The 13424-nt window shown below is 46.4% G+C and overlaps 1 protein-coding gene across 1 annotated transcript in view; it reads left to right on the top strand.

Annotated features, from left to right (window-relative positions):
* MBOAT1 (membrane bound O-acyltransferase domain containing 1) overlaps positions 1-13424 on the top strand; it is a 92389-nt gene that overhangs the window by 7347 nt on the left and 71618 nt on the right. Inside the window, exon 3 of the mRNA XM_013007200.2 lies at positions 11437-11532. Within this exon, the coding sequence (XP_012862654.2) occupies positions 11437-11532 (96 nt within the window). The remainder of the gene's footprint in view (positions 1-11436; positions 11533-13424) is intronic.

A 13424-nucleotide genomic window follows, 5' to 3' on the forward strand; every position in this document is an offset into this window, starting at 1 on the left:
TGCCTCCTTGAACGAAGAAAGGAAGGGGTTTTTATACATTTGGAAAAAGGGCAGCAACGTTGAAAGTATTGTAACAAGGGTAAGGGGAGTATTGGTGACTAAACATCAGTATTATTGCAACTTGGGTGAGAGGAGGTATGGAGTCTTCCTCCCCCGCCGGTCTCTGCTCCCTTGGTCAGCGTCACCACAATATGCTCACAGCGAGCGCACAGTAGGCCGCTTTCTCTTGCCTTCCCCCTGGGACTCAAAGAATATGTTTCAGTGTGACTATTTGTTAAAAGATCCCTGTTTTCTGGCTGGAAATCACAAGTTAATTATTCGTTTGAATGTTTACTGCCAAGGAAATAAAAACAAATCACACAAAAACCACACGATAGAAATCTTCATGATTCCTACGCAAGTAGATTTAATATTTCCCTTGACTTCAGTCAGCTCAGTGAGAATTGCATGAGGCTCCAGCTTCCGGAGTAAAGCAGGGAAGGCGAGTTAATCTGTCAAATTCTAACGAAACAACAAAGCTAATGAACCAAAGTAGGCAAAATGCATGGGCCCTGGGCAGTCCACTGAGGCCTGATGGGTCGTCAGAAGCCTGCTTGTGCCCCCCACAAGACTTGTCCACAGATGCCCATGGAGCTCTATTGTCTCAGCCAAAGACCGGGGGCACAGCCCACATATGAGCAAGGGAAGAGGACTCAGCCATCAAAGGGAGGAACTTCTTAGGCAGAGGCTGCAGCTGAATTTCAAAGGAACCAGGCTGGAACAAGGGAACCATGGACTTCTTCCAAGAGAAGAGGCAAATAAATTCATCGCGGCAGACCTCTGGGAGTGAGGTTACCTGGGACGAGGAGGTGCAGAAGACGTGAAAGGAACTTCAGAGGGGCATGGAGAAGAAATCTTGGGGGGTGGGGGGTAGGGTGGATGGACATGTTGACTAACTTGTTTGGGGTGATAGCTTTCTGAGTATCAATTACAGTCTTGGGACCCCACAGCAGGGCTGCTCTGAGTGGGACTCACTGCGGTGAGTGGGGTTTGCTGTTGTTGTTGTTTGGCTCGGAGGATCCAATTATGTCCAAATCCCTCATCCAGATGATATGTCCGTGCCTTGTCTTTTCCTGTGTAAGACAATACCTGTTCCTCTTAAATGATAAGTCTTACAGCTCAGCTAATTGCACACTGTCAGTATGTGCTGTAGGCGGTTTGGGGAAGTGGGACGGGCTGTTCTTACTCGGATCCTTTCTGTCCTTTGATTTTTGAGACACTGACGTCACTTCATTCTGTGGTCCGAAGCAACGCCACGGCTGTGAGTGGGGGTTTCTTGTTGTTTGGAGGCTCCCTGCGATACCTGGCTGTGCATTTGAAGCGTCTCCATTTTCCACGACATGTCTGGCTGGAAGCCCAGTGATGTACCAATCCCACCTTTTTTCTGGCATGTGAGCTCCGTATAACGAAGGCTTTCCCCTCTGGTTCCTGGCAGCAAAGTCAAATCCAGAACGGTCTCTGGCCCCAAGTAAGGGCTCAATAAATATTTACTGAATGAACGATGGAAAGACTTTTCAAAGCCATTTGCCCTTTTATGGCGTCTTCTGTTGTCTCTGAGCAGCGGATCATTTGCTTCAGCCCTAGGAAGAGTTTTCGATTCATCAGAATCGGACCACAATGGCGTCCCTTCTTCTAAGCAATCTACCTGTTCACTGCACAGCCCTCTGTGAGCACAGTCTTCTGGTGTTTGAGGGAGCCTTGTTTGCAGGCTTTTCAATTTCATAGTCAGCAGACGAGTTGGCAGCCTGGCGGCTGGGGCACTGCCAGGCCCCTGGCGGGGGAGCAGCGGCAGGGAGGTTCCTGCTGTTATGGATGGAGGTGCCTGCTGAGCCAGGGGAGGTCCAGAGCAGCCTTCCAGGGAAACATTCTGACTTAGGTCCCATCCCAATGCCAGGGGTCTAAGACGGGCTGGCCCAGGACCCAGCAACAGTGACTGCGATGCCAGCATTTGGTGCCACAGAACCCTCCAAATTGGATCCCAGCACTGCAACTGGACTGTTTTTCTAGAAGTAGCTCGTCAATGCCTGGAGGACGCCTGGAAATCTAGTGTTTGAATCAATATCTATCTATCTATCTATCTATCTATCTATCTATCTATCTATCTATCTATCTATCATCTATCTATCTATCTATCATTTATCTATTTATTGATTTATTTTAACCGTTTTATTAGGGGCTCATACAACTCTTATCACAATCCATACATACATCAATTGTGTAAAGCACATTTGTACATTCATTGCCCTCATCATTCTCAAAACATTTGCTCTCCACTTAAGCCCCTGGCATCAGGTCCTCATTTTTTTCCCCTCCCTCCTCTGTTCCCCCTCCCTCATGAACCCTTGATCATTTATAAATCATTATTTTGTCATATCTGAATCAATCTTTAGAGGTGTCCAAGGGAAGCTTCCTAAAAAGTATCTACCATGCTCAATAATCTTTCTCGATAAGGGCATGGTCCACCAGCCAGCCCTCAAAACGCATTGCTGATTCGTAGGAACCAGCTGGGACAGGGTAGACTGAAACTCGTTACAGGAGTAGAAAGTCCCCTTTTTCTCCCCAGGAGCTGCTGGTGGTTTTGAACTATTCAACTCGTGATCGCTCTGCCCCCAGAGATGTGTGACGTTCGCAATAGAGGACCACTCTGAGAACAGAAGGGTATGTTTTTCTGATGAGCGATCACATCTGCTCACAGGAGAAAAGGCTTTGGAGAATCCATCCATTTGTCCTCTGCTCAGGGTTGGGCTGCCCCCACCAGAGTGTGCCACAGTGACTTTGCTTTACTGAGGGAGGCTTTGAACATATGCTGAGATTGGTATTGGCCCCACTCACTGGAAAATGATGGTGTGTGTGTGTGTGTTCTCCTTTGCATCAAGGTCGGGGACCGTCAAGCTGTCTAGAATGTGGACTGCTGCCAGAGCCTCAAGGACATTGTAGTTGAGGACACGAGTTAGATAGGCTATTTGTGAAGAGCTACTTCAGTTGAACATTAACGTTCCTGATCATATTTGTACCAAACACTACATCAACCATCACTCCTCAGCAGATGGCGACAACCCGAGTTTTCTTAGCAAAGAAAGAGCTCATTCTGAAGATGGTGCGAAGACCGGAGACTCGCGTGAAGACGTGTGCAGAGAAGCTAAGAGAAGATGATTTCTCTTGTATTTGGCACTCCAATGGCTGTCTGTCTGTCTTGTGGGAAGACAGTTGTGGTTGTTCCACCATGAACCCCTTACGTACCAAGACTGGAGAATATCGCCTCTCTTGCTCCCACTCAAGCAAAGTTAGTATTTTCATCTAAAGGACAGTAAGTGAATTCAAGAGACTTGCAACCAGTGCAGATCACATGCAATCGCAAAGAATAGGACCCTGTCAGTTCAACACAGTCCCCTGTCTTTTCTAGTGTTAGCAGAACCACAAAACCACGCCATGGTGCAAGCCCTCAATCCACACACGGACGTCTGCTTACCGTGTATGCCGACCGCTATGGGCTGCGAGGCTTTGAAATTTTAAGTCGTTTACAATTTTAGACTTTAAAGACCTTAATGATATAACGTTTCACGTTTTTTCCTGTTTTTCCTGTCACCCTGCCACCCTCCAACTATTGCTGCATCTACTTTGGGGGTCAATGCAGTGTGACTATTCAATCAGCTCAAAGGGCCCCCGAGAAGCAGAGACGAGCATTGCTAAGTCTGGAAGGAGTATTACTAGAATGCTCCTTCGAAGCGTGCGTGGATGGCGAGGCTCTGTCTCACATAGTTTGGACTTAGGAAAGACCAGTCCCTGGAAAAGGACATCATGCGTTGCCAAAAAAAGGCAAAAGGACCCTGAAGGCGATGGATTGACACAGTGGACTCCCACACAATTGTGAGCATGGCACGGGACCTGGCAGTGCTTCATTGTGTTGTATCCAGGCCATGGAGAATGGCACCCAACAGCAACGATAACGGTATCATTGAAGCAGTTCGTCATTACTGAAAAAACAAAAAGCTGCTGGATAACTCTGCCGTTCAAAGTCTTTGCAAATCCTCCTTATTAGCATTCCAACCTGTTTGGGATTATAAACATGGCAAAATACAAGTATTTGTTAATGACCGTCTACTTCAGTTGTGTCATTGCTGCATATCTTGTGAATGTTACTGGTGCTTCACACCTTCTGATAATCACCCTCTTACTTTTAAGCAAATGTACTAAAAGAAATCTCAATCATTCTAACCAACACGGTGGTCCTGTGATCATGAGCAGGTACTGGAATGCCTGGTGCCCTAAAGAGGAAGTAGTGTGATTTTAAGCTTAATAAATTTGTCTTGAGGGCGCTACGGCACTACAGCAGAAGTAGGAATACTGTCACACCTTCAAAGATCCATTTGAATCCAGTTTATGCTGTGGTAGTTACATAATCTGTTGCCAACTTGAAACTTAAGAGTGAAGGGGTGGAGTTTAGCCTGTCAATCAGGCCACAGCTTGATGACCTCACTTGAGGCGCTAAAGAGATAAATAGTGTGCTGGAGGTGGAACACACGGATGCTCCCCGTGAGACATTTCTGTTGACAGGACACATAGAGCTATGCTAGAGCCCTGGAGCTAGAGGAGCCATGTGGAGACACACCAGTGCTAATGCTGACATGCTTCCACCATCACTAGATCCATAAGACTTCCCACCCACTGGCCTGTGATCTTCCTGCAATCGGCGTCATTGCATGTGTTTCGTGAGTGTGAAGAGGAATTTATAGATTGGTATTGGACATATGGGCTAATATCGGACTTGATGTGGACTGGACTGGTTGTTTCTCAATATTCAATCGCTCTTGTACATAAAGCTCTTTCCTGTACACATATGTGTGTCCGTGGATTTATTTCTCTAGTCTACCCGGACTAACACATACACTTACTTACTTTTCCTGAATTTTAAATACAGCTTTAATTGTAATTTTTGTTTGTTTGTTTTCCTCCCTCTGGAAGATGGCCAATGGGAAAAGAAATGAATTCAAATTAAATGCTTTAGTTTCAGAATTTGCAGGACTAATAAATGTAAAAAAGACTTAAGTAATTAAACTTGCTAATGCTGTTTTGTAGGTTTGTGGCATATATACTTCTGCAGGGATCAAGGCTTGACGTTGCACTGTCTCTACATAGAAATGTCCTCCACTTTACTCTTTCAAATAGCATTTTGCTGGTCAGCAGTTTGAAACCACTCTGAGGGAGAAAGATGAGGCTTTGTGCTCCTGTAAAGATTTACATCCTCAAAAACCCACAGGGGAAGTTCTACTCTGTCCTATTGGGTGACTATGAGTTAGAATCGACTGCATGGTGGTGAGTTTAGTTTTAGTTTAGTACACTGTTTGTCTGCTTTGAGTGCTGTGAGAGGCTGGGTTCTCTAGAGAAGCAGACCCAATGATGCGTATATGTGTAGGTGTCTAGAAAGACATTATGTCAAGGAATGCCTTGTGAAAGTGAGTAAGCAGTTCAGTTCATACCCAGAGGTCAGATGTTAATTAGAGGTTACTCTGGACTCTTGTAGCTGTTGGGGTTGACAAAACAGGAATCACAGGCTGGTGGATGCAAAGTTGAATGAATCCAGGGTGGGCAGTCTGCTGATGGCTCCTGGGATCAGCAGACAATATGGCAGGAGATTGATGAACCAGACCCAGCAGAAATGGCCAGCTTTTCCACAGTCTGCTTAAAGAGGAGCAGATCACGCCCCAAAGGAGTCTTCTTGCAATTGCACCAAGACTGTAACCTGAACAAGGCGAGGGGACTACACGCCACTATAGCTGTCCGCTGCATACAGAGTTGATTTCGTTGTGTTAGATCATGTAACGGGGGTTTCTTGCCACACTTCAGAGAATCCTGGCCCAGGGAAGTTCACATAAAACCTAACTTTCTTTTCTTTAGACTTGGCAAATGTATATTAGGAAGACCAGTGTAATCCATATGTAATAAAAAAAGTGAGCCCTGAATGTGCTATAAAAGATACGATATGTAACAGATGGATGGTATAAAAGAACTTTTTTATCCTACAAGTCACCCATGCATATTATCCTATTTCAAGACTGTTTATTTAAGAGGTAACTTGTACAAACCTGAGGAACCCCGATTTCTGGCTTTAAAGGACAGGGAGTAAGTAGTTTTAGAAAATTGATAACAATGTCACCTAAACTTGAAGCAATATATATAAGCAATTATATATATATATACATATATACATATATATACATACACACACACGTTCCTCAACTTTGTAAAATGTATTTCTTCCATTTTCTCCAATGTACACATTAGGAATTTTCCTAATATTAGGTAATATTAGCATTTACAGTCCTGGCATACGTTCTCTCATTATAGCAAAGCCTCACATGATAGATGTAATGTCCTCCAGGCTCATAGCTGTTCAGGGACAGAGCCTTGGGTGATCAATGATGACACCCAGATTACAATCTACCACCTCAGAGCCATTGTTTATGGACTTTGGAGACGCAAGTATGGGCTGCAGGCTTACTTTGAAAGGAATGCTACAGCTCATGTGGCCTTTCTTTCTCAGATTTTTATGAAAAACTAATAAAAACTCTATTAGTTAAAATAAATACCTTTCATGGTCATTCAGTTTAGTATCCCAAAGTGCCCTGAATGTCCCCCTCTCTTCATCTCTCTTCTAAGTACCCTCCTTGAGAGCAATGATGTCATCCCTCCCAGAAGGGAAAGAGGAAGTCCCCATTTCTAGTTTGGAAAGAATGGCGTTTGGAAAAGGCTTTGTTTTTTTTTAGGTTCAGGGTGGGGTATGTGTGTCTGGTGTGTGTGTTTGGAAATGCTCGTCTTTCCTGAACTTGGATCTGGAAGCAATTACATGATTAATAGTGGTGCTGTTACCACGTCCTGCTCCCTTTCCAAAGGTGATTTGTCAGCACTCTGCACACACGTCTGACACAGGTGGGGCGTGGCCGCTGTCCGGAGGGTCAGGAACAGGCACGCCCACTGCTTCTGCGCCAGTTCCAGGCTGGCTGTGCGGGTCTTGGGTCAGGAGTGGAATCCTCCAGGCCTGGCAGAGCCGAGCAGTTTACAGGCAGGTGACGACGGTCCTGCATTGTCACACGGTGGTTTCAGAGGGCTGTGCCCTTCCCACCATCAGGGAAAGTGTCCCAAACAAGTTCTTTCCTTCTTTCATTGCCAATTTGGCAGAAGTCGGGAGTGGCTGGTTGTTCCCCATGGCTGGCCTCACTGTAACATTCAAAGGAATGTTTCCAACGTGGTTTCCTATGGATGTAGGAAAAGGCGCCGGAGTTTGGGTCCGGAAACCTGGCTCCTCTTAGCAGTGTGTTTGGGGAAGCCCCTCAGATGCCCAGCTGTCCGGTGTGGGGTTTTGGACGTCCCTGCAAACAGTTGAGAACCTTCTACTAAGCGGAAGGTTGATGGCTCGAACCCACCCAGACACACTCCCGGAGAAACTCCTGCAGATTTGCCCCTGACACGTCAAGTGTCAAGTCAGAGCCTGCAGGGTTGGATACTCCCTGGACCACGGTTCTGCCCTGAACTCGTGGGCTTGCTCCCCGTGAGTCAGTATCGGCTCCCCGGCGCTGGTTTCCTTTGGTTTTGGTTTGAGTAGTTTGTGCTTCAAGCGCTCTTCGGGCCCATGCTTTTCGTGATTTCAGTTTGTACGTTTGAAGCCCAAGGAGGGCATTCTTCTGCTCGACTTCCAGGGGCCAGTCACAAGAGTGCTGCAAAGAAGGGGAGGGGAGTGCTCTTTGCCACTGTGACTGTTGGGGACTGGCGGTTGTTTCCAGGAATTGCTTTTAGAATTCTTGACGGGACCCCCTCATTTCCTTCCCAAACCGCAGTGTTGGGCAGAAGTCAGAGGCGGTAATTTGTCTTCTGTAAACCAACTAGAATACAGTTTGTCTCTGTTAGGGCGGAGGTCTCCCCGGAGAACTTGACGGTGTGCAGTCATCACGACTGGAGCTTGTGTCAACTACAAAGCCAAGGTCGTTCTAATAGATGGTGCCACTGTGTCTAGTATACAGCATATGAGGCATTGTACCATTTCGCAGATGACTATGTGATTTCGTATTTCATTATTTTAAATCTATGGTTTCTTGGACAATTCTATGGGTGGTAGGCTTAAAAAAAAATCATCCCTTCCCTCCCTCCCCTCCCCTCGCCCTCCACCCAGTTGCAGACGTGAAGGCCCCCAGAGAGGTACGTAAATATACCTCTTGATAGATTTTTACAAGGTGAACACACCCAGGTGTCCCCCACCCAGGTTAATAAGACGACTGTTGCAGCTTCCCATGCCCCAACCTCTCCTTTCTGAAGAGAACCGTATCTTGGCTGCTTACAGCACAGATCGGTTTTGCCAGGGTTGGGATTTGATGAACTCACGCTGGTTGGTTTCCAGCATACACTCATTCTCTACCACTCCTGGATTCCTTAGATTTTTTTCCAGCTTTGCTCAGCGCATGCATGTGTTGCTCTATTGTATGAGCAATCGGCACTTGGCAGCATCCTTCATAGGTGGGGTCTGAGGGCAACAGTTGAATTGCACCCGGTTTTCCCTTTTGGGCAGAGGCAAAGGACAGAAGTCTGGTTTCTACTGAGGACAAAGGGAAGGAGCCGTTGTGGCCACATTTGCAGGGGCCCTGGGAGAATCTGGAACAACACTTGTGGGTCTGAAAGCTGACTTTGTGCTTCTGTTTTGATCTTGTTGAATGAGCTGAAGACACACAACAGGTGTGTGAGGCAAGCGTGCCCCAATCCTTTGACTCCTGCTCTTAAGGGAGTCGATTGTTTTTGCTCAGCAGCTCAGGAGCCTCTGGGTGGTGCAAACAGTGAGCACTCAGCTGCCAACTAAAAGGTTAACGGTTTGAGTTCACTCAGAGGTGCCTTGGAAGATATGCCTGGGGATGTGCTTTCAAAACACAGCCACTGGAAACCTTGTGGTGCACAGTTCTGTTCCGACATGCCTGATGTTGCCGTGAGTCAGAGCTGACTGGAGGGAAATGTGTGGGCGACCAGCCTCCACAGCTGAGTGGGTCCTAGAGGGCAGTGGTATCATTGAAGAGTAAGTTAAAGAAACATCAGGCAAGGCATGCAAGGGCTCACCTCTTCTATGGAGACTGGAACCAGAGTGACAGAGAGAGAGACAGACAGACAGACAGACAGACCTAATGTGTTCCGGTTCTCAGTTTCCCACAATAACCGGTGTGGGTTATTTATTTATTTTTTAACCTTTACTTTTCTCACCAAATGGCTTGAAAAAATGTTAAATAAAGATTAACCCGGAGATGCAAAAAAAAAAAAAAATCCTTGTTTGAAAATAATGGCAAAAGGGGGACTTTAGAGTTTCCATACTCCTGTACGTATGTTATCTATCTGTCCCTTGCTACCAAATGAATTTTCATTATGGCTGTGCCTTAGTGGAATCTAATCGTCATGAGTTATTTTCATGTGAATTTGTGATTTTCAATATAATGTCAGTATATATATCATCCTTGCTTTATGATATATTTGTATTTAAAAGTCATGTTTTCTGAAAAAAAATAATGCCTTCTGAATTTATGTAGTAGTTGGCAGGTTTCTGGGCCATGTAAACATTTACTTAATGTATTCATTTCACTTTATTTCATCTTCTAGTAACTGAACTTGTACTCTGTGTCAAGGTTTGGGATGTTCAAGGTCACAATGGATTGGAGATGACAGACATGCTATTGATATTATCGCTGCATGTGTTATATTATTGTACCAGAGCACTAGAAGTGGGAGCAGTAGGCAAGGAGTAGGTTGTCATTGAGTCCTGAAAGCCTCGGCCATGGATAGGAGCCCAGGCGGCATAGTGCTTAGCTCCACACTGGGCTGCCAAACTCAAGGTCTGCAGTTGGAAACCACCAGCGGCTCTACAGGAGAAAGACAGGCCTTTCTACTCCATAGAGAGTTACAGTCTCAGAAACCCACAGGGACAGTTCTACCTGCTCTGTCGGGTCTCTGTGAGTCAGCATCAACTCGGTAGCAGTGAGTTAAAAAAATTTTTTTTAGCCATGGATGGAGTGGGGTGGGGAGCCTGCTTTCTTTGGAACTTGGGGTGTTATTTTGGGATTTAGTTGACAGGCATTCCAAAAACCAAGCAAATAATGACAACAAAAACCCAGCCCTCTGCTGGAATGAATAGACCCCAATGCCTTTGGACCTCCACTCAAGAGTAGAACTGTCCCGTTGGCTTTCCAAGGCTTGCCTCTCTATGGAAGCCACATCGTTCTCTTGTGGAGCAGATGGTGGGTGCAAACCAGGACCTCTTGTTCGCAGTCAAGCCCTTTAACTGCTGTGCCAGTTCAACTGGAGTTTAACTCCAGGCCCAGGGTGACACAAGTGGTTAAACCTTTTACTACTAGCAGCAAGGTTGCCAGTTCCAACCCACCCTGATGTGCCTCAGGAGACAGGCCTGGTATACTTTTTCCTCAAAGGACATGGCCTTGAATCCCCCAGGGAGCAGTTCTACCCTCTCTATGTGAGGTCACCAAGCGTCTGATTCTACGGCAACAATAAACTAATAGGTAGAGGAAGACAGCTTGGAGTAGGAGTCCTTGCTGTGCATTGTACTCATCCTTGCGTCAGTTGGGCCACAGGGTGACCCTATGTGCAAAGAGTTGGCCCTGACCTTCTGGGATCAGAGTACCTGTTTTTGGAGGTGCATTCAGCTGGGTTGTCACCACCACCGTTTGGGCAAGTCGTGGAGCACATGACCATTTGGGCCACCCAGGGGTCCCAGGTGCCTTACGAGAGTTAGCTGGGGAGGTGGGAAGAAAGCAAAGAAAATGGAAGCCAAGAGCACAAAGTGTGCCCAGAAGGGAGGGATCTGCACTTGAATGATGATGAAGATCATCAGGTAAACACTCCGGCTTTTGAAGAGGAGGGAGCGTGTGCAAGACCCTCGAGTCCACTCGTTCTCAGTCGCCGCTAACCGTTTGATTCACTGCTGTCAGCTGCACGCTGTGCAGTGAAACCAAACCCACTGCTCTGCTGTTGGGTCCAACTCACAGCAGCGCTGGAGGACAGAGGAGACCACTCCGTGGTGCTTGAAAGATTGTACTTTTTACTGAAGCTGACTGCCACAGCTTCCTCCAGGGAGCTGCTGTGGATTTGACTTTCCACCCTGACCACAGTTGAGCGCGTAACTATTGCAGTACCATTGGATTAGAGAAACCAGAATACAGTGGAGACCCCTGCACTGATCCAGGTGAGAAAGAAGACTGGCGTGGAAAAGAGAGGCCAGCCAGTTGGCGGGGCTGTAGCATAACTAGGTTGGACTTTGTGATCGCTTCCATTTGGAGGAAAATGGGGAAAGGATGGTGAGGACATCTATTGAGAGAATTCCTGTCCTGAATAACTGGTCTTTTGTGTTTTCCATTTCAGGTACTCCTTTTTGGTAGCAATGGGATACCTTACCATATGCCACGTCACCCGAATATACATATTCCACTATGGCATTCTCACTACAGATTTTTCGGGGTGAGTATCTCCATTTTGGAGCCGTGGTTGCCAACTTTGACTCCGGTTTTTTTGGGGGGGGATCTGTAAATATCGGGGGACACATATGAATCACCTGTCTCTGGCTTAGTCAGTTGGGAAGACACTGGCAATGGCGTTGAGGTGGAAGACTTGGCTGCTAGTGGGACCACCACATTCTGAGGCCAAACTGAAAGTCAAACGCACTGCCATCGAGTCAATTCTGACTCAGAGTGGCCCTATGGCCTTACAAAACATCTGTGGTTTTTGTAAGACTGTACCTCTTTCCCGGAATCGAAAGCCTCATCTTTCTCCCTCGGAGTGACTAGTGGTTTTGAACTGCTGACTTTGAGATTAGCAGCCCAACGTGCATCCATTATTCTACCAGGGCTCTGGATGGGAATTGCGAATGATGACTCATGGGCCGTATTTGTCTGCATTGGTTTCTTACGGCTGTTGTAACAAAGTACCACGCACAGGGTGGTTTATGACAACAGAAATGTATTCTCTTGAAGTTCTGTTGGAGACCATAGTCTGAAAACAAGGCAGTGGCCAGGCTAGCCTCACTCCTGGGCTCCCGGGGAAGATCCTTCCGGGCCTCTTCCGGCTTCTTATCACCCCAGGTCTTCTTGGCTTATAGAAGCAGCACTCTAATCGCTTATGTTTTTTATTGGTTGATGTATTTTGAGACTGAATCTCTTCTTTTCCTAAAAGGACATGTCTTATTGGATTAGGACCCACCCTACTTCTGTAGGACCTCGTGTGAATGTAACAAATTACATCTCCAAAGATCCTGTTTCCAAATAAGGTCATAGCCATCAATACTGGAGTTAGGATGTCAACATATATTTTTACGACTTCAACATATATTTTTGAACAAAAAGTTAATGCACTGCACCATCACACTGCCTGTGGTTGTAAACAGAGTTTTACCAGAGCCCAGCCATGCGCTTATTCAATTAGTTATTGTCTACGGCAGCTTTTGTATCAACATAGCCAAGACTATGATCTACAAGAAAATATGTATGACTTGCTTCTTTATAGAAAGTTTGCCTATCCTTGTGCTAAGGCGCTAACATGGAGTTGATGTCCAACTCTTGGTAGATAATTACAGAATTCTTCTGTCCTAGCTAGCAAGTCTCTGTCTTGGAGCCCTGGTGGCAGAGTGGCTATGAGTTTCACTGCTAATCAAAAGGCAGCAGTTTGAAACCACCAGTCACTCCATGGAAGGAAGATGAGGCTCTCTACTCTCATAAAGAGTTACAGTCTAAGAAACCCACAGTAGCAGTTCTACCCTGTCCTGTAGAGTCCCAGAGAGTCAGAATCAACTCGATAACAGTGAGTTTGGTTTGGCTTTGGTACACTAGACTTTCGTAGCTTTAGGCCCTAAAGTTTAGGGGCTGATGAACTCAAGACCCAGGCTGGTGGCTGTAGAGGTGGATGAATCCACGATGGGCAGGTCAGATGGCAGGCCTCCCAGAATCGATAGGCAATTTACTGGGTTCTTGTTGCAAGTTCCAAGGACCAGAGGTTGTTGAGCCAGATGCAGGCAAGCACGCTTTTCTGCAGAGTCCACTTCTCTTGGAAGCAGGCTACACCTCTGAGGCAATCAATTGCACCAGGTTGTGACCCGCGTGAGGGTGTGGCTTTCCACCCTAGTCTTATGCCATGATGGTTGCAATCACATCGTGTTAGGTGAGGCCATGGGAATTAGTAGGCATGAACTGCCAGAGGATTCAGTGTTAACTATGCTAAGGATCATGGCCCAGCCAAGTTGACACAAAACCTTAATTATCACATCCCCTAAATCTTCTGGCATGGTGGGTATGTATGTGTTGAGCGTCAATCTGCAAGGTAGACAGTTAGAAACCAGCAGCCAGCTCTATGGTAGAAAG

This window comes from Echinops telfairi, unplaced genomic scaffold, assembly GCF_000313985.2.
Source record: "Echinops telfairi isolate 266 unplaced genomic scaffold, ASM31398v2 ScPeMD7_5868;HRSCAF=6743_0, whole genome shotgun sequence".
In the NCBI taxonomy this organism is placed as follows: domain Eukaryota; kingdom Metazoa; phylum Chordata; class Mammalia; order Afrosoricida; family Tenrecidae; genus Echinops; species Echinops telfairi.